The sequence below is a fragment of the Poeciliopsis prolifica genome, unplaced genomic scaffold (genome assembly GCF_027474105.1).
Source record: "Poeciliopsis prolifica strain line A6 unplaced genomic scaffold, Auburn_PproV2 SCAFFOLD076, whole genome shotgun sequence".
In the NCBI taxonomy this organism is placed as follows: Eukaryota; Metazoa; Chordata; class Actinopteri; order Cyprinodontiformes; family Poeciliidae; genus Poeciliopsis; species Poeciliopsis prolifica.
The window spans coordinates 728,051-753,867 of NW_026562451.1; the positions used below are offsets into that span (position 1 = coordinate 728,051).

At 38.2% G+C, this 25,817-nt stretch overlaps 1 protein-coding gene across 14 annotated transcripts in view; it reads right to left on the bottom strand.

Moving 5' to 3' along the window:
• The window catches only part of utrn (utrophin), a 173,086-nt gene that overhangs the window by 94,235 nt on the left and 53,034 nt on the right, over nucleotides 1-25,817 (bottom strand). For 12 of the 14 annotated variants that reach the window (XR_008604881.1, XM_055021426.1, XM_055021437.1 and 9 more), the window contains 12 exons: nucleotides 25,346-25,496; nucleotides 24,312-24,487; nucleotides 23,890-24,025; nucleotides 22,932-23,081; nucleotides 22,686-22,838; nucleotides 22,499-22,600; nucleotides 22,211-22,331; nucleotides 20,941-21,158; nucleotides 19,901-20,018; nucleotides 19,595-19,800; nucleotides 18,384-18,532; nucleotides 18,087-18,276 (listed from right to left, as the gene is read on the bottom strand). Coding sequence is in view for 13 of the 14 variants with exons in the window: in XM_055021426.1 (XP_054877401.1) it covers nucleotides 18,087-18,276; nucleotides 18,384-18,532; nucleotides 19,595-19,800; nucleotides 19,901-20,018; nucleotides 20,941-21,158; nucleotides 22,211-22,331; nucleotides 22,499-22,600; nucleotides 22,686-22,838; nucleotides 22,932-23,081; nucleotides 23,890-24,025; nucleotides 24,312-24,487; nucleotides 25,346-25,496 (1,870 nt within the window). In the remaining variant the exon portion in view is untranslated. Of the gene's footprint in view, nucleotides 1-12,988; nucleotides 14,059-18,086; nucleotides 18,277-18,383; nucleotides 18,533-19,594; nucleotides 19,801-19,900; nucleotides 20,019-20,940; nucleotides 21,159-22,210; nucleotides 22,332-22,498; nucleotides 22,601-22,685; nucleotides 22,839-22,931; nucleotides 23,082-23,889; nucleotides 24,026-24,311; nucleotides 24,488-25,345; nucleotides 25,497-25,817 lie in introns of those variants that run through there. The other 2 variants (XM_055021435.1, XM_055021434.1) reach the window with 1 other exon arrangement.

Consider the following 25,817-nt stretch of genomic DNA (forward strand, 5'->3'; position numbering starts at 1 on the left):
CTTAGGCTATGTTTTTTTGTTTGTGCCAGCTGTGTTATGGAGGGTTTTTCACTCTTCCAAACTGACATCCATAAAATATAAAGCAAATTTGCAATTTCTGCCTGAATATATTAAATTTTACCACAACAGTCCAAAGGATACTCTTCATCTGAGAGACAGCATCATGAATATGGCAATTTCTTTAAAAAGCTGTGAATTTAATGCAACACGAGCTGCTAAAAGCAAATCTCTAAATACCACTGTAATGGAAAGCCATTAAGCCACGTGAAGTAATGAATATTTCTCATTTTTAAAAAGAAACATGTTACTTTTGTCACTAAAGCAATAACAACAAACTCAGTAAACACAGGTTTGTTAGAGATGGGGATAACAAAATATCAAGGCCATGTCTTAACTGTCCAACAAGCATCAGATTAGATAAGTACCTCAGTGCTTTAATACATTTATCCAGGGTTCCTGCGCATATTTCATTTAAGAATTAAAAACTTAAAAACGCAATAGTGTGGAGATCTTTTGTCTTTAAGTCAGTTTTGACCAATCCCTTTATCACAAAATTAGACGCTGACAACCGAGTTACTATTAATGCCAGACATGTTTGCTAATAATATAAAACTAAGAACAAGGAAGAACAGAAAGAAGGGACACAAAGAAAGGCATAAGTGTAACAAGGAGGGAAGCAAAAACAAATAAGAAAAGAAGCAAAAGCACAAAAAGAAGGAAAGAAAGAGGGATGTTAAAGTAAAGGTTAAGGAATGAAGGCATGTAAGGAAGAAAACAATGGGAAAGAAAACAAAATGAGAAGGGTGGAATGAAAGAAATAATTTCTGTTCACTCATTTTCCTAATTTTCAATCTAATCTGTCTTGTGACAAAGCAGCAATAAAAGCACAACTGTAGTGTGTGCATAAATAAACACCCTGCATGTGGTTTGTTTTCTTTAATTGAGGAGAGCTGAGCAATTAGGTGATGAGTGGCACATCTATGGAATGGTTAGAGCCTTAAATTGATTTTCTATCAGCTGTAGGCTCAGGCCTGTCAGTACAGATGTAGAAACAGAAGCAGAAAATAACCAAGTCTTACAACACCAATAGTCACCCCGCTAAAGTAAATCACAACATTCAAAGGAGATTTAGAGAAAAATGAAGAAACAGTCCGACAGAGATAAAGTGGGCACCATCTTTTCTGATTGCTACATATGGCGATTTGGAGAAAAGCAGCAAGTGAAACTCGCATAAAAACAGAGGAAAACTGATTTACACCACAGACGCAGCCTGAAGCCATCTTCCATTAACCCAACTATTTGTCCCTTCGATTCTGTCCCTCTATACATGTGGCTTCCAGAAGCAATTTGGCCACACAGCACATAATTCCAATATCTTTTATACTACTGGGAAAAACACGATTCTCGTGGCTGGAAGACATCCAATCAAACTTACAGCTATTTCATATGATAAAAATGGCACTGAGGCAGCAATAAAGCCCAGGAGAGCTTTGGCTGGACTTCACCACTCAGAAAGAAATTATATCTTAATACCAAGCACATTACAACTACTTACAATTACTGCAGAGAACAGTGTGCTCAATCATCTGATATGCAAAAAACAATTCATCCTAATTTCAAACAGCTGCACACTGTTTGGGCTCTAAAATTAAGATAATAAAACACTTGAGTTAAAATGGCTGAAAGAAGATTGTTTTATCAAAGTGAAGTCATTGCAGTGCTCCTTGCTGAGGCCTGGAAGAATAAAGTCAAAGCAGGCCATTAATTTTGTATATTCTTACATATATTTCTTTAGTGTAATGCATTTACATAGCCTTAAGAAAGTATCCATAAAATGTTTGTTTTGCTAAGTTAAAACCACAATCTTTTATGGGTATTTTATGTGATAAGTTTGTGACAAAGTGGCACATAATAGTGAAGTATAAGATAAATCATATGTCTCAAACTTTTCACAAATAAACATTTAAAAGAATTGCGTTTTGGTTAAATTATTCTGAATCTTACTTTCTTGGACAACCTCTTACTGAAGTGACAGCTACAGTTGTGTTGGTCCATGCATGTTTCTGACAGGTCAAAGTTCTTCTGGAAAGGTAAAACTTCATCTCAGCTCCGATGGAAGCCACACGAATCCTCTCATTTCAACGAGATTGAAGATCGTAAAAGTTCAATGGTGCATCCAAATGACAACTACAATACCTTTGTGTCAAAAAGATTCAGCTGAGGGGAGGTTGGTCTTTGCAGACAGACATATGTATCTTATAAATCATGTTGAAATTGGCAGAAGACATGAGGCAGACAGAATGTTAAAAGTTTTGCATTGTTTAATAGCCATCTTACCAACACATACTGAAAATGACTTTGGAGAAAAATTGCTGAGCTGAAAAGTAATGTACTTGACATGAGGCAGAAGAACACTATAAAAGAACAAATACAGAACAAGTGCCAATGAATGCAAGATTCCAATTGAAACAAGAAAAAAAACAAACACATTTTAGCGAAGCGAACAGCCACTGAGACCAGCAGATATGACAAAATATATAGTATCAGAGAGATTCCCGAGGCATGTACGTTCAGATAGTTGACAAGCTAAAAATTGTCACCCTGTCAGAACGATGTTTATCCTCATCTTCAGACGGTAAGCTCTCCATGCTGTCAAGACAGATTAAAAAAGCCAAAACCAGTATTTTCACAGTAAATATAACGCTGTGCTGTACCAAACCCAAAGGGGTTGTGGTGAGTGCAACAAGTTTCACTTTTTTGCTGAGCAGAATATAAAGAGAAACAGAAATATCACTTTAATATAACACCCAGAGCTAAATATAAAAAATACCTGTAAGTTATTATTATTTTTTTTTTATGTTTCTGCTGCATGCATTAAACTGTCTGCAATCATGCTTAATTGTGTGGAATCTGTTAGTATTTATAGTCAGGTTCTGTGCTCTGCACAATTACAGGGACCATTGGCAAAGATGTGAACAAAGCCTGAAAATGTATTGTTCTAACAGAGACTTGGACAAAAGACATTCCTCCTGCACAAGGAAGCTCCTATAATCATCTTGTTCACTGTGTGAGGCAGCAAAAAGTACAGACCAAGAACTGTAAAATATATGGCCAATATAGTCATTGTAATGTCAATGTGCACAATATTCACAGTTTATGTATTGGGATTGTAATATTTTTGTTGGCTAATACATTCCAAGAGTCACAAATTTACACTTTGCATGTCATAAAATATTTTTTTATCCAGTTGAGATAAAACAGGTTCATCACAATTGATATTTTTTTGCAAAAACTTAAAAAAACGTCACAATAATGTCATTATATTCTGAAATCCTGACATTGTGTATATATCACCTTCTTCACATCTCCTTGCAGTGTAGTAATTTTGTGCTGGTACTGAGAGAAAGTTTGTCCATCAGAAACTAACCTTGTATCTGCAGTAGCAAGATTCCCCTCATTTTACATTTCAGCAAATATCTGCAACATTTTTAATGACAACTAAAGAAGTAACAGGAATACTAATTCATCAACACAAGACATGGCATCTATAAAACATTGAGCAACATGTTTAAAGGTTTATTTCATGTATTCAGGACCAATTAAAGAAGCATGTAAGAGCATGTTTGTTTCCTCAGTGAGCTGATTATTCATCTTTACCAGATGTCCAACCTTTAGCACTGGAGGGCAAGGCCAGCCACGGGGTTGGCGTCATGCAAACAGGTAATTCAACGAGAGGAGCGGCACTGACAGTAGTTATGTCAAAGGGAAGGTCAGACAGAGGAAGGGGAGAGAGAAAGAAGATCCAGCGCCCTCATCGATTGTCCTGTCAATCATTCAGTTGCCATAGCGCCGTCTGGGGAGGCGAGGCCTAAAATGAGCTACAAATAGATGAAATGATGCAGAATGGGAGAAGGACAGAGGGGAATTACAGTAATAATTCTCAGCTGGAAGGAAAAAGATGTTTGTGTGCATTTTTCAAAGGATGTATACCGGTAATTGATAGTCAACGTTTCAAAATGTATTTCTAATCAGATATAAAAAAAAAAAAATCTTTAAACATGAGGGCAAACAGATCGCACGAACATAACTAGAAGAAATTGTTGCCGCAAGCGAATGATTAACCTTAATCTGATTTTCTGTTCTAAAAGCTTCAACAGCTGAATCGTTAGCATATTGACCACCTGCAGCTAAAGCCAATTTCTCAAAACAATAAACGAAAGACCTTCTGCTCAAAGTGAATGAATGTAAGACTTTGTACACATATTGTTCTCACTTCAACAGAACAAGTATATTTAGAGCGACAAAGTGGCTCAAAATGCTTTACACCAGAGAAATCCGATGGGTGTATGGATAAAAACACCATACACCCATTAGCTATGAAATATGTAACAAATGTCACGCCATGTCAAATATCATCATCAAAATTCCTAAGCAAATGCAAATCAAATATGTTGATCAATGTTCCACTTACTACTTATCAAAGGCAACTCTAAATACGTGTGTCCCTAGTTTTGATCTAAAGAGACTCAATGTTTCAGATGTTTTGCAGTTTTCTGAAAGTTTGTGTGGTGAATAAAGGCTTAATGTTGTTTCTCCATGATCTGGTTCTGGGGATGCAAAGCATGCCAGAACCAGAAAACCTGAGAGTTCTGGAAGGTTGACACAACCACAGATCTTGTATTTCAGTTGTATTTCAGTGATTTACAAACTAGCCGAATCATTAAACTCTCTTCTTTGTGCTACAAGGAGTCAGTTTAAGGGCTGTAGTACAGGGGATGGTGTGCTCTATCGTCCAGATTTTAGTGAGAACATGAGCAGCAGCGTTCTGGATCAGCTGCAGCTGTCTGAAGCAGACCTGTTGCAATAATCAATGCAACTAAAGATAACTACATGGATGAGTTTATCTAGATTAATTCTCTAAGTCAGAAAAAGTATTCACCACTGTGTTTGCAACAAAGCCCAGACCAGCAGCATGAACTCCACTGAAACCCTGAAGGTGGTCTGTGGTATCTGGTAGCAACATGTTGGCAACAAATCATTCAAGCCCTCTAAGGGAGTTTTCACACCTGATGATGTAGACTCAGTTCGACTGGGGACCAAAATCTTTCAGTGGATGTGGTTTGCTTTCACACTGCACTATGTCAAACGATCCAAACCATTGATACATCCACCAACTAAGATTCATTGTAATCTTAGTTGGTGCAATCAGGCTTCCCATTCAACTTGCATGAATTAACACTGTTACAGGTGCAATGGTATTTTATAAATTTGAGGAGCATTTTATAAATCCTGACCGCAGCAGACAACAGGAGCTTCAGTTTTGAAAATGTCTTTAGACAAACTCACTAAAAACATCACCAAACGTCCACATGCTTAATATGTCAAACCGTTTTGCAGCTGCCACAATAAAGAGATAAATCTGTGTTATTCACTTCCCCTGCGTGGAGTCGCACTGTTATGCCTGATCGGTGTACCTCTCTACCGTCTCACACATAGAGCGTTCTGTCAGGGCAGTCTCATAGTGATTATCTAATTACCATGATTAGCGACGTCTAATTGGAACTTTAAAATGAAAAAAATTAGCTCTGGCACTAACTGTCCTAACCTACTTCGTTGTCTCAGGGAAGAGGAAATGAGGAGAGGGACTGAAGGGAAAAAAGAAAACGTGCTTGCAAGTCTCGCGAAGGAAATTAATTTGGTTTGGGGGTATATCATTTGGCCACTTAACTTCATAAACAAACACATACAGAGCGTGAGTCTGAAGGATAGCAGTAAGTCTGACCCTAATGCCCCTCTTCTGCCCTTTCAGTCTGCACCCACTTCACTAATTAACAATTGCTTTAATCCCTCTGTAACTCTGCAGACAATTGCACAATTTACGTACGGGGTTTGACTGCGAATGTGTGTCGCATCCTGAGGAATTCAACACCGTTTCTCCAGATTAGAAGAGTTACCCTCCGCCAAGCGTCGCCCACAGCGACCAAAGGTAATTGCTTTTTAATTAAGCCTCCGGCACTAATCCCGGCGATATTTAGCAGGCACGAACTGGCACGCACACCCATACATTCACACACAAACACAGAGGAAGGAGACGGAAACAAAAGGGGAAGTCGTTCATCAAGGGTGGATGTTTGTGGGTTTTGTTGATTTTGCTCTTCTGTTCTCAATGGGAGGTGAGGAAGAAGGCAGGGAAAATGAAACTACACATGTGCTGAAGCATTAAATGAATTTTTCACCCCATAGCCTACCTGAAAATATTCTTGGATGGAAAATTAATATAAGGCAGTGAGTGTATATATGTCTCCATGGAGTAAAATGGAAAAAAGCAGTTATCCGTCTTTCTTCCCATCTTCCCAGTGCCCAATCCCTGCTTCCCTTTCATCGTTTTCAATCCGTTCATGTTTCCTATTATGCTTACATCTGTCTGTCATCACTTCAATTTTCCCTGAAAAACATATGCATTCAGTAGCTGCTTCCTGCACTGTCATAAATTATTTTTTGGTATATTTTTTTTCCTTCTCTGTGAAGCTTAAACCATTTCCAGTGGGATGAGGAGTTGAGAAGCCTCTTTTCTCAAAGACACTTGCATGATAACTATGAAACACACTAAACCAATAAACACCCACATGTGAGCACTGTTGGAAATCTAATTCGATTCTGTCGCCTCTTCTAACTGCAAGTTTGCTTTGAAGTTTGTGGTCCAATGTATGACGGTGCAGCTGAGGAGAAGTTGAGGCTTACGTTGAACTGTCATTCACAGTTCACATGGAAACCTTCCTGTCAGTCCTGATCCTTCTCTAAACTTTCTTGAACGTCTTATGGACCTGATGACAGATCTTTAAACCATGTTACGTAAAAAGAACATTTTTAATTTAATGCTTGCTTTAAGATCCACCGAGAAGCTTGCACAGGGACAAACTAAGAAGATTTTAGTCTGCACTTTTTACTTCTGTGACATAATCTCAGCCTGCAAAATGAAAAAAATAAATGAAACAGAAGATGTTTGCATACAGTGAATTGCTAAATGTCTTGAAAATCTGCTGAAATGAATTATGTCTTTGGATCAATAGTGATTTCACATGAAAGTATTGGGAAACATCATGATTGTGTACATCAATCGTTAAAGACTGCTTCATTGCAAAATTTGGTTCATCACATATATTTAGGTAGTTGGATGGACTCTCGCTGACCTCAACAAATATGCCTGAGCTGGATATTCAAAGTGTGGTGGAGATGCTGCAGATGATGAAGGAGAAAAGAGCAGACTGAGAAAAATCCAGGATCTCATTACTGCAATATTCAACAATAAGATCAAAATTAAATGCTATCCTGATATTGTCCCAGCTCTATTTTCACATTATAGTGCAGAGCTTTGTGGTCTCAAATGAGTCATCCTGCCTTGTGTTGGAGGTACAGTAGAGAAAGGACTTGTTTTTAAACCATCTGATTACTTGTCATAACATTGAGACAGTAATTGTTTTTGCTGACAAATCCGTTTTCACTGCTCTTTGTTCAAGTCGCCCAGAGGATAAAAAGTTAAGAATATTTATCGGTTTTGTTGAGAAATTTTGTCAAATTACAGGTAGGAGTTAATTATGTTGTCGATTATCAGACCTCCAGGAGAAAAATATATATATATTTTTTTTTTTGCAGCAAAAAATATTTGAAAAACTAGAACAACATGTATTGGCCTGTAGTCAGATTTACTAAATATCACATACCTACAATCCTAATTGTAGTTTTGACTTTAGATACTTTGCCTTTCTGAACTATAACTTACATGCACATCTTCACAAACAAATCCAAAAAATAAATAAAAAATATGTTACATCATTTTTGCAAAGTAGTTCTACTGACAACCTTTCATGTTCTTTCCTCGTTTTCCTCAGTTGTATTTCTACATCAGCATTTGACTCTGACATGTTTTTCCTCCCCTGGAGATTACAGTCTATATATAGCACGATTTATGTTTAATCTCCCTGTGATATAACAGCAAAAGCCATTTCCAGTTGCTTTGTTTTTGTCATACCAAAGGATTTACCTCTGAGGAGCATACCAGGCTGTGTTTCTGTTGATCCCTCCTGTGTACCTTCTCAAGCTCTTGTTTTTCCAGACCTCTCATCATTTTTTCAGTCCTCTTCTCTGTTCGTTGTGTACACAGAGGGGTCCTGCTATCTCAGACCTGCCGTTGTCTTAACTTAGACCAATGCCGGACAAGAGAGAGATTTGTTCTTAGCAGAAAAATCTGGAAGTCAATGGAAGTCAATGGAATTTAGTTCAGAAATTCCTTCCTCCCAGCATATTGGTAAATGCTACAATATTTGTAGATGCACACACACTCAAATTTGCACAGAGACAAATTACATATGTATGAATTTAGTAGATCTTAATGTTATTCAATAAAATCGTCTTTCCAAGGTTTAAGACAAGATGTAGTGTGTGATAAATAATTCAAGAGCGCAGATTGACCCGTTTCTTTGGAGTGGCATCAAGGCTAAATGACTAAACAGCAGCATATGTTGTCATCCAGGGAATAAAGACAAAAGTGGGTAGAAGATTTTGTTAGAGGGAAGAACAGAGAGCAGAACATTAACAATTAAAGAGGTGATGACAGCAGCATAAACAGAAAGACGATCATGGGAGAGTAAGCAGGTGCTACCAAAGGAGGTGTTGTGGAAATTGATGGTGCTGAGAGGAAAGATGACAGGGGAGGAAGAAAGGATAAAAAGGAAAGTTTCCTTCAACCTTATCAACTGAAAAAGGTTTGCAGAGGCAATCAACATTTCAAAAAAACTGAAATGGGAAACCGTTCATAAAGAGAACGTATACTGAAACAGACATTTGCTCATTTGCAGAAAAGAGATTTTGAGGAGTAATAAATCATTAAAAATGTGCCCCTGTTTCTTCCACAAAAACAGATGAAGAACAAAATTATTTGGGCTGCGTTTACCACAGAAATAAGACACCAAATTTGCGGGGATGCGGCAAAAACAGCAATTATCTCCCAGCAAATGTTCCACTTCTATTCAAAGAATTAATTATCCTTGACAGGAGTACCGAAAATGTCCAGCGGTGGAAGAGAACCACAAAGGAGAAAGAATCAGTGTTGACGCTTATAAGGTAAACAGGCAGAAAATAAGGGGGAAGAGGGAGAGAGAAGATAGAGGTAATGGGATGCATTGAGAGGAGGATTAATCAATGCAATATCTTAGTAAAGTCTTTTGAATACCAATTTGGATAAATCTCTTCTGGCCTGAGTTTTTCAATCGAGTGAACCAGAGTTTGTGTGTCTGTGTTTGTGTAGGGATTACATGTCGTAATCTCCTCTCCAGTAGGAGAATGTGATGTTTGTCAGCGCCACAGACGTAAAGATACACTCAGTGGAAGGAGACAGCAAAATGAACTGTGAGCCAGCTCTGTGGCCAAGTACTCACCATAGATATTGGCAAAAGAGAGGGGCATTTGATGCAGAGCTAAGACCTTGTCCCTGCAGATTGATTGTCAATCTAAGAACTGAAGGAGCAAGGAAAAAATATTGAGCACGACATTTTATCTCTGCTCACTTAAGCCACTCGCTGGATTGCCCCCTAGCTGTTTTGGGTGAAGAGGGAATGAGAGTGCAGGTTGAATTCAAGGAAAATTTAAGAGCAGACCCTTCCGGTCAGCCCTTCACTGTCTTGAGTTCAAAGAGTCTCTCTCGTTTTATTCTACATGACCGAAACAAAAAAAAAAAACACACAGATGGGCCTGATTTAATGATCAAGTGTCATTTAGACTTTGTTTAATTAGTCTGAGTGACATTCACATGCCCATCCTGTATCACTTTAAAGTGATAAAGCTGAGGAAGTCTGGGCCACAACATAATGTCCTATGCAATTCCGCTTTTAGTACTGACAGAAACGAAGTAAATGAACTTCACACACTAAAATGGAAACAAATCTCCAATTCATCTCTGTACCCAAGAAAAAGGCAATCAGTTGTATTTGCAAAACTCTGTTAGCAGTTTTATTTTCATATATTTAAAACTATCTTTTTTTAATGCACAAATACATATTTTGTACATTTTTAGGGATATTATCAAGCTCAGTCAAACATTCCCATGGATCAGAGTGTGCTGTTTTTGATAACAGCACACTATATTATGTTGTAATTTTGCTGTACAGTTTATTATCCTTAATTCTGTTTTTATGTATGTTCTAATACTCTTATCTTGTTCCCACTGTTGGACAATGAAGGGTATCTATTCTATGTTTGTATGTCATAAGAACAGGTCAGCAGAGGAAATTATATGAATTACAACTAAAATAGTCCTCACCTATCTGCTTACAACACGTATGACTGGTTATTTTACTTTGTTCATCACGAGGGGGAGTTGCAGACATTTCCACTTGCTATTACGAGCACATCATGATAAACCACACAGACATTATAAGGTTAGGCTGTCTAAAAGCCACTAATGGAAGAATGTGCGCAAAATCCACTGCTGAAAACAATGCACACAACCTCTGGCTCAGTAAATGGGTTTACTAGACATGGGAGAACTTAATATGATATAGACACAGACAAGAGATTGGCAGGAAACTGATATTCAGTGTTGATGCTAGATAAGATTTTGTGTTGTATTCCCATCATTTCGTTACAATATTCCACTCAGTATTAGCAGTAAAAAGCAATTTTGTGAGATTTAAGTACTATTTCACGTCACAGCTGCCAATAAGTCAGTCAGTTGTGAATTACATAAAGATGTTGATTGGAATTGAAACCTTATTCTCATTTTCTTTTATTGTCTTTCTCGATTTTAAATGCCAAGTTCAAATGACTTCAGTTTCCATGTTATTCCACTCCCTGTGACTCACTTGGTAAGTGTGCATGATTATGTGCTCCAACCGTTTGCATTGAGTGTGCGTGTGCCTGCAGACTAAAGAATCTAAGGAAGCGTGAAGGAAAATATTCCTGATTTGAGTATGAGCCAAGATACCAGAGGGGAAAGTGGAGGTTATCAGCCTGCACCCGAGGCTCTAACTGCTAATGCTAACACTTGCTAATAACCCCAAGGATCCTGACAAAGCTGAAGGACAGAAGGGTCAGAAAGCTGGGCTTTGTGCCCGTGCCTGAGTCACATGTCAGGGGGCAGCAGTGAGCCAAGAGCAAAGGTGCACAGACTGTGGAGCCCAAAGGCCAGAGCTTGTGTCACAGAAACAGCAGGAACCAGCAAGGATGAATGCATATTACCTCTAATTTAGGGCTGCTTCTAAAGTGGGCTTTGTTTAAAGACACACACGCGCACACAGTTGGAAGCAACGCAACAGTAATGAGAGTAGGAGGACACCCCTCTGGAGAGAGAGGCAGGCCTTTCAGCCAATTCTCAGCCATTGATTCAACACAGAGAGACAGAGCTGAGCCACCAGGACTCACTATAAATGAAACCGGCATGCCACTCAGCAGCTTTATTCACCAATAGACTAGACCTGCTGCAGGCTTGCAAATGGTCCAAAGGAGAGGAGCCACGAAAACAACAACTCCAGAGTTAAACTTGTAGAATGATTTTATAAGGATTTAATAAAGTAAAATCACAAATCATTACATAAGTACGTGGTTTAAAAAATTGGACAAACTCAATCCACAGGGGTGGCAAATAATTATGTGTGTGGCTTAAGCATCAGCACTATCCCAAAACAGATAAATGGCCAGACCCAGGGGGTGCACCCTGTGAGCCTCATCCAAATCCATCATCAGGAAGTTCCTGTTCTAGGCTGGCAGCCAGTGAGGGCACCCCAGGGAGGTGTGACCAGCCTGGCATTACACTAGCCCCCCTCCCGAGGGGAAGGCCAAACAACGCTGAAGTGACGGATGCAACTCAGAGGAGGGTAATTGGGTGCAGAGTGAATAATGCCTCCTACCAGCATGGGTACACCCAGGTAAGTCTGACTCTAAAGGGTACTGAATGGAGGCCAGATGAGCAAGTCCAAAGTTTAATTAGTACTTATTGCGCTTTCACACCAAGCAAAGTGTGCAAACAAGCTCTCAGTCACATATTGGCATAAACAAATAAAGAAGCTTACAAGCAAACAAAGAGGAAATGTTTTCAAAAACCAGCAAACAAATCAGCAATGCTGAAAGCTGAGAAGTAATCCTCAACTCTGCTGTTTTCCTTCTTTGTAAAGCAATGCCAAATCTCAACATCTGGATGTCCTTAATCTGAGAGCAAGTTGTTGATGTGCAGAGAGAGTAAGGACAACCAACGACCAGTGATGATCAACAGCGACACAAAACAAGATCAAGCACTGCACACATCACTGGTCATTTTCTCTACGGTAAAATCAATACAGCTGACAAAGGGCAGAGACAGAGTCAACTGATTCACGCTCCGTTGGGTTTTCACAATAAATCTGTGTTGCTTAGATGCGTGTCACCTCAGAAGTGACTTAAAATTAAAAAGAAAAACAAACATCAATCATTCCACTGCCGCTATTAGCTTCTTCAAATAATACGACGCACGGGTTGAACAAAAACAGTAATAGTTTTTTTTGTTTTGTTTTTCCTTACAAATCATTGCATTCACAAGAGAAAAGGACAGATATAAATTTAACCGCATGCATATGTTTAAAATCCAAGAAAAAAATGTCAATTAATAAATTAATAAGATGACATAAAATAAAAGCAATTTCAAATTTCAGGCAGTGTAAAAAAAGAGAAACCAAAGTAGGTAAACTTTATGGTTTGTTTGTACTTTGTGAGTCCAAATTAAATGCATGTATAAAACAATATGTTGTACCGTCTCAAAAATGCAAGGATTTAAAAAAAAATCAGAATCAAAACCAAATACAAGAGTCTCAAATCAACCCCAATAAAAGCTGCATAAACTTTGGAAATATTCACCAAGAAAGTAAAAAAAAAAAAACATCCAGAAAACTCAAAGTTAAACTTAAATTGCATCTGAAGTTAAAAAAGCAGAGACTTTGTTCTCCAGCTGGGTCTCTCCACGTACCTTGCAGAGTTTCTGGTAGCGCGGCGAGGAGATTGCCATCCTCTGGAGCCTGTGTAAGAAGACCACCACTTTCTGGAGGGAGGTCCGGACCATGGCCATCATCTTAAGACTGCTACAAGTCTGCAGCAGCCTGCTCCTGGTCCGCATGCTAGCACTGCCCAACCCCACTCATATTGTTCTCCCTCTCCCTCTCCCCAGCCAAGCGACCAGACCCCAGCCAAGCTGACGTGATGCGTGCACGCACACAAAAACGCATGTACTCAGAGAGAGAAAGAAACAGTCACACATGTGAACTCAGCTCAGTGCGATCCCACGTTTCATCACACACATATGTACTCACAAAAAGACAGTAGGAGATTCCTTTCTTAGCTTTCTTTCTCTCTCTTTATAAACACCAACACATCGCTCAGCACACGCACAATGGAGGCGACCCGGACAAGACGAGACACTCACTTTCTCCTCCACGCGGACATTCACACGCGCACCCCGACCGCAGAACTAGAAGAGATAATTATACAAATCACTTGTGACGGCACCCTGCCGAGTCAGACAAGAATGACGGCAAGGAGGAGTGAAATGAAGACGGAGAGAAGAGGGAGAGGAGCAGAAAGTCCCGTCACATCAGGATAGGATGGGAGGAGAGGAGAGAGAGATGAGGAAAAGGCACGAGTTGCACCGGACAACGAGAGCGAACGCTCACATGAGGCTCACTTTTTAACTGCCTCTGATTTGGAGAGAGGGAGAGAGGGAGAGAAACACAGAGAGGGAGAGAGAAATGGAGACCTGAAATGCAGCAGCATGAAGGAAGGCAAACAATGACTCTGCCATGCAGAGAGGATGACATTACGAAAGGCAACGACAGATCAATAAACCAGAGACAAGGAGATTAAAGTGAAAGAGGAGAGATGGAGCGAGAATAAATGACATGCAACCACAATAGAGTTCGAAAGCAGGAGGGGCTGCTTCAGACATCCAGCTTTCCTGGAAGTATTGGTTCCTTTCATTTCCTTTGTTGGCAGTCGTACGGCACACATGTTCATGAAACTCCCGTTAGAGTCATGGATACAGAGATGAAGATCTGAAAATGTCTATGCCAAATGAGCAACTCAAAAAACAAGATAATTCAGAATAAATTCTGATCATTTCATCTGCTCTAATCAATAAACAGCAGTTCAAAAACTGAATGACTTTTGAGCCTAAAAATGTACAAAAACTAACATTTTCCACTTTTTTTAAATCAAACACATCAACCAACAGGACATACTTTATATATTAGTATAGTATTAGTTTTTCAGTTAAATAGATTAAAGTTTTTAAGATAATTATGGATTTTCTTCATTTTTGTTGGGTTATAAACCCCTGCCACCATCAATAAGACCCTGCAGCTCATTTCATGCACTTGTTCTATGACTTCACAATTTCAATTTTTCTCTTTAGAGATTCAGATTGTTTTCTCTATCAAACAAAATTGAAAACCTGATCTCTGATCTCAGTTTGAATGTCATGCTTTGCGTTGCCAAAAGAGTGAAAAAATAAATAATAATACTCACTGACAAGGCTTTTAATTTACTGACTATGGATACAAACTGCTCTTTTTCAACATTTAAAAACTTTAATCCAATCTGAACTGGAAAACAAATATAAAAATTGAAATAAACCAACATTATTGTTGTGAAAGGCTATTTACAATCTGTGAGCTTTGGTTTATGATGCCTCGAATGAGCGATTGCCGAAATACAGTTTTGAGTCAAACCAAAGCAAATGCACATGCACCACCACAATATCAATATATTCTAAGACTGTTTGCCCACATAATAGAAAATAAAGAATGTATTGAAGCAGGAAAATAGTTGACAAGTAACTTGTCTTGAACATTTACATACTGTTGTGCACTTAGACAAAATTTAGTTGGGAATATAAGTGACATTAATTTAATTAGTTGGAGAAAATCAGAGGTGACGGTATAAAAGATGTATGAATTAACAAAAGACTTTAAATCATGATTTATTCAGCTGGAATTCTTCAAGTAGTGGAGAGATGATATTAAAAAGCACAAAGACAAAAATAGCAAAGCTTAAGCATACATACATGTGAAATTAACTTGATTAAGCAGACATAGAGTCCTCATTTGCACAACAGTAAGGAAGCATGACTTTGCAATATTGTTATGAATGCGGGGATAATACAATATTGATTACCATTAACCCACATTTCCCTGTACCGTTTTGCCATCATCACAACATCCTCTCCAATCTATACCAACTTTGATCATTATTGAAGATTTAGATCTATATCAGGTCAGAGTATACAAAGCATCTAAAATATTACAGCATACCAAATATTGCATCAAACCAGTCTTTTGCAATATTGCACATATTAATACTGCAATGCAGCAAATTGTTCAGTTCCGGTTTCTATGAGCCTTATTGATTTTTGTTTTGAAGAATTAGTGGGGGAAAAAACTTCTCCTCCTCTCTTTCAACAAGAAAACGAGAACATCTTATTTGAAGTGAGGATGAACAGGCTTGACAGACTCTTCAACATAATTACAACTCCTGCATTATAAAACAAGCACAAAATGACTGTCACAGACAATTGCTGGGTTATTCTATGTAAAGCACTTTATTCCCTCGAAGGCCTGTATACAAATAATAGAAATAAAGACTCTTGTGCAGTCACACTGAAAGGCTAGATGATACGCTCGCACAGGAGCTCTGATTAAACAAGGTTAACCCACAAAAGCATCTATTTTAGTCATTCACTCACTTGGCTGCTTCACAGGAAATTGCAAGAGTGGACTAAATATATTCCAAGTTCTGTCGAAATCTTACTGGCCCAACCAGGTTGGAGCTAGACATTTCAAGAAGACTATGGTTCATCTGGTCGATGAACAAACAGCTCAGTCACCCATAACAACACCCCCAGCCAAACACATAGATGTCAAACTTGATAAAAATCATCTCTTCAAGCTGTGTACCCGTTTGCACTTTTCTACCCCAGGCTATGATTGCAATACCTTCAACGACGCCTGTATACGAGCACCATGATGGAGTTTACAGCACATGCCAGCTCTGGATAATAAAAAATCGCATGAGCCAGGGTTTATGATACTATTCATTTTCAGATAATTACTGAATGTGCCAACATGTGATGGATAGTTGCAAGAAATTGTTTTTTCTGATAAGACTCAAATTACAGAGCTCGGTGTAGTTTGTCCCAAACAATCCAAGTTTTTCACTTTACATTAAATATGTACAAGAGACTGCAGCAACTTCCAATCTGTCTGAGCAATGTGACATCTGTTGTTCTCAGATCATGTAGCTCAAATATCCCCGGCTATAATCGGAGAAATGAGCAGAAAGCAGCTAAAACACTAGCCATCTAATTTTATGAGGTAAAATTCTGGGTTTATAAAGAAGGAAAACATCATTAAAGCTGTTCATATGTCATTTATTTTGAAAGGTTTTTCTTTTATACATATATATAAATATATATATTTATATAAATAGTATATATCTAGATATATTGATAGATCGATAGATAGAAGTACGATAAGACTTTCTCTAAACAAATCCATTGTCAAAGGTCATTTTAACTTCCTTGAACCAAGGTTGACCTTTATACAATTCACCCAGAGCAAAAATTCAATAGTTATTAAAAAAAATGAGGACTGCAGCATTTACAAAGGCTTTCATAAGTGACTTAACTGATTTAATATCAAAATCCAACTGTAAATATTGTGAAACTGGTAAAAGGCAATCTATTAGTTTAGGGCTATTGTGACAAATCAACATAATCAAGAGATCATGGAATAATACAAATAAAAAATAGCTGAAAATAAATTTTACGGTGTTTAAAGAGCTCTATATTTCAATATGTTGTCAAGTCAAATGTACATCAATTGAAGCTTTCCATTTAAAAAAAGTCTGGACTCAAAAGTCCACAGTGAAACCAAGAAAAGAAATTTGTAATAAATCCAGAAAACAAATACTGCTACCCTCAGTGCTTTTCAGTGCATGTTTAATATGAAACCAGTTGTCAGAATGCAAGTGAAAGTCAAGAATTAGAGTTAACTAAACATTAAGTCATAGCAGAACCTTTAACTCAGAGTTGGCGCACCGAGACTGAAGTTTAACATCCGTCTCCGTTTCATTAACCCAGCTTCACTGGGTGAGAACCATCCATCAAAGTCGACAGTGTTTGCTAATGAAACAAAAAGAGCCTGCAGGTTTTAATCAGTTCTATAATACCCACTAACTGCTGTGTGCCAAGGTTTTCCTTTAGTTTAACCTTCAAATCAGTTGCTTTATTGAGAAGTTTTGCACACATACTGACCCCTGAACATAGCTGTAGCAAATTAGTTGGAAGTTCTTCTGATTTTTGTAATAATCTACTAGAACCAAGTCAGCAAAATTACAGTGTAATGATTAGTAAAATAACTTTTGTGTCATGCTATTGATGCATGCAAAATAGAAGCTGGGCTTAATACAAAGGAAAATCAGATCAGAGAGACTCCATATTTTGACACAATTGAACAATGTTGCTTTATTTTTAGTTCGAAAAAGGAGTGTGATACTAAGTTTATCCACAGTGGCAAATAAAATGCAATATAAATCCCCGAGGAGTTGAGAAAAAAAGAATCCTCTTTTCCAGAGCAATATATCAAATATAGAAGGAAGTAGAATGGTTTGTAGCTATTATAAATGCGGAGGCAGGTAACAGGGACTCTGAGGTTATACTGATACATAAAGCATAAGATGATGGGTGTCAAATGATCCCAAAGGGAAGGTCTGGGTAAATGACAAAGCAAATGAAAGAAGGAGAAAATACACACAATCTGAATACCTAAGCGGCACAGAACAAGAGGATCAATGAGCCACATTCAATGCATACAAGCGTTCACACGCTCTCTGCATGCCCTCTCATTCACACACTTTTAACCAGCAGTGAGCACACAGATGTGCTCATCCGCACACACTACAGCATCAGTTCAGCTGGTGAGGGGTACGTTAATGAAGGGTGACGCTGAGATAATAGGCTAGCACCTGTGCATGAATTAGACACACACACTGGTTTCCTTTTCCATTTCCAGCCCTACCTCCAGTTGTCGCCTCAGCTCCTTCACATTGGCAGAATCCTGGGACACGTTTTCCCTCTGGGAGGCGTCAGACAGGACGGTGACTGTCGTCTCAGCCTCCTGCAGCCACCTGAGGAATGACTCCAGCTCCTTTAGAGACACCTGGACCTCCTTCAGCTCACTGTCCAACTGAGCACGACGGTCATTTGCCCTGCAAACCAACACAAACTAGTCAAATGCGCAACAACGTGAGACAGAAGTCCAAATTAACAATAAAACCTGCCTATAAACATACAGAGAGGCAAACGCGTGATTTACCTCTTGCTGAGGTTATTCCAGGCCACATTTTGTTTCTCTGTGACATCTTTGATTCTCCTGGTGTCATCGGAAGAATACTCTCGTAAAAGGTGATTGGAAAGCTCATTGAAAGCTGCGACTTGGTCTCGGCCCAGGGCTTGGGAAAACTCCTGAAAAACATAATGCAAAATACACTTTATGAGATTCACTGATTATTAAAAATCCATCTGAAAGGACTTCTGATGCTGCTATCAGTCGGCTTAATAGTTTGCAAAGTTTCTGCACATATTTAGATTTCTAGTGTTCTCAGTTGAACTGACTGAAAATTTACAGACTGGTGCACTAAAACATGGGTTGAGATACTGGTGGACAGATCGAACGGCCAACAGACAAACAATGAATAAAAAATGAGACGACAAACAGCATGGATGGACAGATTGAAAGATGCATTAATAAATACACTGCATCTTTTATCTGAAAGGCAGAAACACATTGTTTGGAGCAATATTCTTTAGAAAGTCAGATATGAATGTTGACATTAGGACAAGGAATGAAGACTTGGAATATTTTTCCATGCTTTTCTGATATATGTCTATCCATGCTATATTATATCTAAATTAAATAACGTTTCCAGAAAATAAAAACAATTTTTTTGCATTTTTGTGTAACTTTCTTCCTTTCCTGAACTGCTCTGGCTAAATCTCAAAGCCAAATAAAACTTTAATTTAGTTGTTCTCCTCCTCAGTTTTCTGACTGTTGGTTCAACCAGTCAGATTATATAAGCCCTTAATTTAGAATTAGGAAATAAGTCATAGCTATGTGACTGAGGGGCTTCTGTTCTTTCGACCTTAAATAGACAATTACTCATCCTGGCCACATTAGCCAGGAGGGATAAGCTTTCAAAACATTATCTTAAACTTAGACGCCCCCTAGTGTTTAGTTCTCAAAACGTCTGAGTCAGGACTCATTTAAAGAAACTCAGCTAAGATTATGTAGGTGTATGAATGTTATTAAGGATCAAAGTGAAACTTCAGAGGAGGGATTTATTCAACCCCAACTTAGACTGCTGTTCAAAAGCCATCTAATAAGAGTCATGTTTTGCTCCTGTCCATTGGGAAAAATACCCTGGAGTAGATGTCTAGTCTACCGTACTGACAAGGACAAGGCTTCAAAGTAAATGACCTCAAGAATTACAGACATAACGGGTTAGAGAAGCGGAAATCTGCCCTAACCTTGGAGTCCTCGAGTTGTTTAGTCAAGGGATCTTTGGCCCGCTGCAGAAGGTTGTGGAAGAGTCCTTCGTTATGAGCAATAAGAGCTTTCACCTCCTTCCTTTTCTCCTCCCACTGATTGCTGTGGACAGTCATGTCTTCCAGCTGCTGAAGCCGGGCCTCAATGCCATGCTGAGTGCTGTCCCACTGACTGCGCACTTTTTCCACTACAGTCAGGCAAACAAACAAAAAAAAGTGATGCTGACAAACTGATCTAAGTTTAATGTGTTGCATGCATTTTGAAACCACATCATGGTCCGCACATACATTTTTCAGAAATGGAGGTGCGGACGTCAAGGTTGGAGGTTTTGTTTTTAATGTTCTGTGCCAAGGTGAAGATATCTTCCAGCTCGGAGTGACGCTGCTCCAGGTCACTTTTTGTCACCTGGAAGAGGACAAAACAAAGACATGAGAGCTTTGACTCATTAAGTTAAGGAATCTGACATTAACAGATAAAATATAAGGATTGACCTTGTTTTGTTTTCCACATTTTGTCACAATACAATCACAAACTCACAAATACAAGCTCATGTATTTTATTGATAAAGAAGTTCATAATTAAGGAATTTATACATGGCCTTTGAGTTTTCTAAATTATGTAAATAGCATTGTGCCATGCATTTGTATTTACCTCCCTTCACTTTGATTACCTTAAATCAAACCTGTACATTATTTAAACAATCAAGTTAGGCAAGGAGACCATTAACTCTACTATGTTTTATTTATCTATCATTTGAAGAATGTAAGTAACTAAATAAGGGGTATAAATATTTTTTGCAATGCAGTATACTTTTCAATTCAACTCAATAACACTCAATGTCCCCCTTAAATAAAAACTGATATGATGCATTGACTTTTAAACATCATCATCTGTAAATTTCTTTGCAGTTTAAATTATAAAACCTAATTTCTAAGATATTATTTAGTCGTTTCAGCATATTCCCTTTTCTTAAACCCAAAAACTTGGAGTGTTTGTCACCAGATTTAATTCTTCCTACAACATTGTCTAGTTCAAGGCCCTATTAAAGCAACACAGAGTGTGAAGATGTCAAGCTACATCTACTGCAAATGGTAGAATATGAATACAATTAGAGGCAGCACAATCTGTTTAATGAGCATCAGCGAAGACAAGAGCGCAGCCACTGAATGAAAAAAAACATGAGCTGACTTTTTATTGTCTTCTCAACTCAAGGATTCTCTTTTAAATCAAGTCATAATTGGTGACAACCAAATGTGTTTCAAAGATTTAAAGGTAAAGGATAATAAATTAAAAAAAAAACAGCCAACATCAACCTCTGTTCACTCACCTGAAGGCGTCCTATAGTCGTCCTTATCTCTTTTGTGTCTCCCACAGTGACAATGTTAGATTTAAGCATCTGAGTGATGAGAAGAAGCCAGTCAGCCATTTCTGTGGCACGTTTGTTTAAATCAGTGGGAGCCACAGTGTCTGCCGTGTACGGGGCCCGAAGATGGGAGTCCTCACTCGCCAAGCTGGCCATGTGAACAGCTGCAGGCACCGAAGACACTGAACAAGTACAAAGAAGGGTCAAAGAGAAAAATGCTGTGCAATACTAACAGAGCTGGTTGCAAAATAAGAAATAAAAGGAATATTTTCAATATTCTATTGATGTTTTAAAATAGCTTCAAGAAAAGTTTAATAATGAATCAGGATGAATGAGACTTCAAACATGGTTTTCATAATGTTGGATGCATATGATTATCCCCACAGTAATGTTCTAGATAAAACAAGGCTCCAAGAAAATGCTAATTGAATCCTAAAACTGCTGGTTTAGAGACACATTTATCACTTTTAATTACTACCAAATATTTCATTAATTTTCTTTGTCTAATTTAAGGCATACCGAACTTTGCCGAGGTCATTTTCCAACAGCAACAAATCAGTCCCAGACTTCAAAGTACCAGCACCATGTTAGAGTGGCAATGTGACATTCTTTTCTGAAATGCTGAATAAGTTTGCAACCAATGAAACACAATTTAATAAAAGCTCCATTCCTTTCTTTTTTGCATTAGTCTACAGATCATTTTTCCAAAAAATCAAAGGGATCATCAAGATGTAATAGCATAGTCACTTTTGTTATTATCCAGTTGTCAAGCTTTTTAGCTTCTCTTCCTTAACTAAGGCAATTAAAACCGGTAAGACCTTAGGTGTTTTCTGGATTATTCTATAACATCAAGAAGGATGTTATTTCAAAAAACTAAATTATTTTGAAATAATTTTGGTGGCTACAGGAAGTTTTACCACGAGTGCAAGTTTTTTTTTCATTTGAAGATAATTAGTCTCATTTATAAAGCTCAACAATCTTGCTTTTTTAAGACTTTCTAGATGAATAAATGTTAAATGATGTTTTTTGTATCTTTCTGTAAATTAATTTCTATGTGAAAATTATGTGTTCAGGCAGGTAGATTCAATGACAGCAATTTTCTTTTATTTTTCAGATTTTAGAAAATCAGAAGAATTGGTTAATCTAAATCAATTGTGAGTTTTTATGTAACAATTCCCTCTTTTCTGATCCGTTTCATTAGAAACAGACAAACTCATTCCCTGTTGTTTCCTACCAAGCTGTTGGTGCTGGACAACATGTTGCTGATGTGTCCTCGGAGAGAAAGGAACCTGAAGAGATTCCCTTAAATGACCATCCAGGGCTTTCCAGTCAGCAGCCAGCTGCTCTACTTTACCCTTAGAACACAAACGGCAAAAAGACTACAAACGTTAAAATTAATTTTTTCGCACAGAAATTAGAATGAATTACCTCTTGGTAGAACTGTGACACTTTAATAGAGCAATATGGTGTAATTAAATTCAGTATGTCCCTTATCAAAGCATATTACTATAGAATCAGGGACCTTTTCCTGAGGCAACAGCTGCTGATGTTTCTGCAGCTCGATAGAATGAGCCAGTAAGTCCTCCAGGTCCTTCTTCCTGTCTTTCATAGAGACCTCGAGAGCCTGCAAATGAATAAAAACGAAAACTAAAACTGCTGTCTGAATATTCATGCACGCTGCCTCTTGTGTAATGACCTTGAAAAACTACCTGAGCCTGGACAGGATTTAGTCCTCTAGTCACAATTGTCTGGTTTGTGATGATGACCCAGTCCGTCAGCTTGGCCATCCTGTCCTGAAACAGAGTGTGACTCTGCAAGTTTGTCTCCACCTCCCCCACCTTATCCAGCAAGTCATGGGTCACCTACCAAGAAAAAAATATTACAGGCAATATCAGATGAAAGAAAAAAAAACATCTGGAGAGTGAATCCAAGTTCACTTGTAACTTTAATTTCACCTTGCTCCATTTGAGATTGATGGCTCTGAGTTTTCCAACATGATGGTCTCTGCTTTGAGTGCTCACACTGGGATTGACCAAGATCTGGGGAGCGTGTTTGTTTAGCCAACCAAGGCGTTCATTCTGAGCATCCATTTCCACAGCAAGAGCCTGCAAAAAACAGGGGAACTCATCCTTCATTTCAACAAAAACTGAAGGTTGGGAAGAAGGAGGACAAAAAAAAACAAGAAGTCTGAGAAATCCAAATGCAATGTGCAAGGTAGTTTCAATCACTGTAGCTTTCAGTGTCTCCCCTGAAAATAAAATGTTTGACTTGAAAATGTTTGCTCTCCAGAGAGAAGAAAAATAAATGAACACAGTGTCGCTGTTTTGCTGTAGAGAAATGGGATCCATCTTTGTTTGCTTTGAGTAAAAGGAAAAATATAACATGGAAAATGAAAATAATCTAGGTAAACATAGTCACTGTCTTGCAGTGGATATGTACCCTTTGAACCTCTCCACATTTTATCAGCTTTTATTGGGGTTTAATGTGATAGGCTACAATAAAGCAGCACAAAATTGATCTGGGGAGCTATAAAACTGATTTGACTATTTCCAGTACTAAATTTAGTTTCAAATCACCTGCTAAATTTCTTTTCAATCTTTGCACATGCTTAGACATACCTCAAATCTAGTCAACTTTCCAGACACAGTAATTAAATCTTGAATGTATGCATCATTCTTGATCATGCATTTTTGTTTTGTTCCAGATTTTCAATTGAATTTAGATTTATGATTCACATTTGGAAACTCTGCCACATTCGCCAACAGTTTCTCTTTCATAATTGCTCTTTATTTAGCTCCATCCACCTTCATATCCATCTGATCATTATTTCAAAATAGTTTGGGGTTGCAAAGCCACAAAATTTTAAAAAGTCTCCCAGGTGTGTGGATGCTTTCTGAATGTAAACAACCGTACCTTAAGCTCTTTCAGGTTCTCGTCAGTGGCTGAGGCTGGCAGGGAGCTAGCAGCGTTTTCTGCCTGTTCTAGCCACACAGCTAGATGCTCATATCTCCTCACCAGATCTAACAGGGCTGGATCCTCTCCAGTCAACCTACATATACACACACACACACAAGCAAGCATGCAGTACATTACTATTCACCCATAACAGGACCTACACTTCCTACAAGTTGCATGATTTATCAAAAAAAACTAAAAAAACAAGAACAGTGCCAACAGTGATAGCGTTGACCTGGAGAAGACTGAAACAGTTGCCTCATAATGAACCCTGAGCATGAAGCTGGATTTATTGCACATTAAAGTCACGATATTGAATGATTTGTAAATGTCACTACATCCTGTTTATTTTGCACTGCACCCTTCTTTTTTGTGCATACCTGCGCTGTCTGTCTAAGACCTGACGTTTGACGGCTCTCCAGCGATGCACCAGAGTTTCTAGCTTCTCTTCCAGAATAGAGCCATCTGGAGATGAAAGCTGCGCAATTATCTGCTCCCCAGTGCGTGTAAGTCCAGTAAGGATTGGCTGATGACTGGAAAGTCCTTCTTCCAGCTCCTTAGAAAAGAAACAGACGAAGACAATGTAGCTTTATTGAAACAGAGTAATCTTATGAAGCTCATACTAAATCCTGAGTTCAAGTACATCTTTCAAAGTAAATCTGTTATCGACAAGTGGCATGATTTGAAGCAAGTTCAGATTTGAGCTGCCAAATCCCCACATTCCACCTGGACAGATTTAATGATCCAAGAAAGACCCATAAAGCAAGGTGAGTGATTGTACAGTGAGTCAGCTGTTAAGATATTTCACTTCCTTTCCTCCAGATCCTCCTTCTCATCGTCAGTAACTGTTAAAATGCATAAAGAATCCAGAAGGATTGACCATAGCTCAAGTGCTGCAAATCTCACTGATAAAGGCAGTGGAGGTGGAGGTGCTGCCAGTGATAAAGCTGCAGTTTTAGAGGATTTAATTTCTAGCAGAAATGAAAATAGCACTTAAGTGATCAAACAAAGTCAAATTAAAAGTCCTTTCTCATCTTATTCTTGGCTTTTCTCATTTCTGCTCTGCATAATAAACAGACAAAGTGATTTTATGAAGTTCAGGTTGGAATTTGTTTTTTCCCTTAGGGGAAGAAATGCAATTATTCTCTGTTTAATATAAAATATCAAGATTAGCTTTATCTGAAACATTTATTGCCATTCGGGGAATTTAATTGTCCTGCTTTGAACTTATAAACTTGCTCATAGTGTGTATTACACTTCACGTGTATAAGTTGAGATATTATCAAAGCATTCTTTATTAAAAATTATAAATATGCAAAGACAACTAAAAATTCTGTTTCCTAGATGGAAGAAATTCTCCACATTTCAAAAATATATAGAACAAGTCGTAAACCTCATAGGGTCCCTCACTGACCTCCTGGTGTTGCCGTGCATATCCAAGGTTGAGCTGTCCATCAGGGCCGACGCTTTCGGACAACAGGATCTCAGTTTCAGTCAGCCATTGACTCAGATCCTTCAAGTCACAGTGAAACCGCCCCCACTCCTCAATGGCATGGTCAAAACTCCTATGAGCCAAAATAAGAGACAGACATAGCTATGCCTTGTGATCCTCACTTTAGGAATAGCACAGCATTAGCAAGAGGAACTCCTGACTCAAATTTTGTTGACTTTTTCAGACAAAATTCAACAAAAGTGAGAAAAAGTGGGATTTATTCCATTTTCCGATTAATATTTTACGCTTTTCAATAGAACACCCCTACATTTTGTTAACTTTTCAGGTTTCACAACTTCCCATGAGTCTATAAAATTATTGTGCCGTCCAAGAATTAAATCCTGTTCACCCATCGGAAAACAGATTATTTGATTTCTATTAAAGAAATTTATTA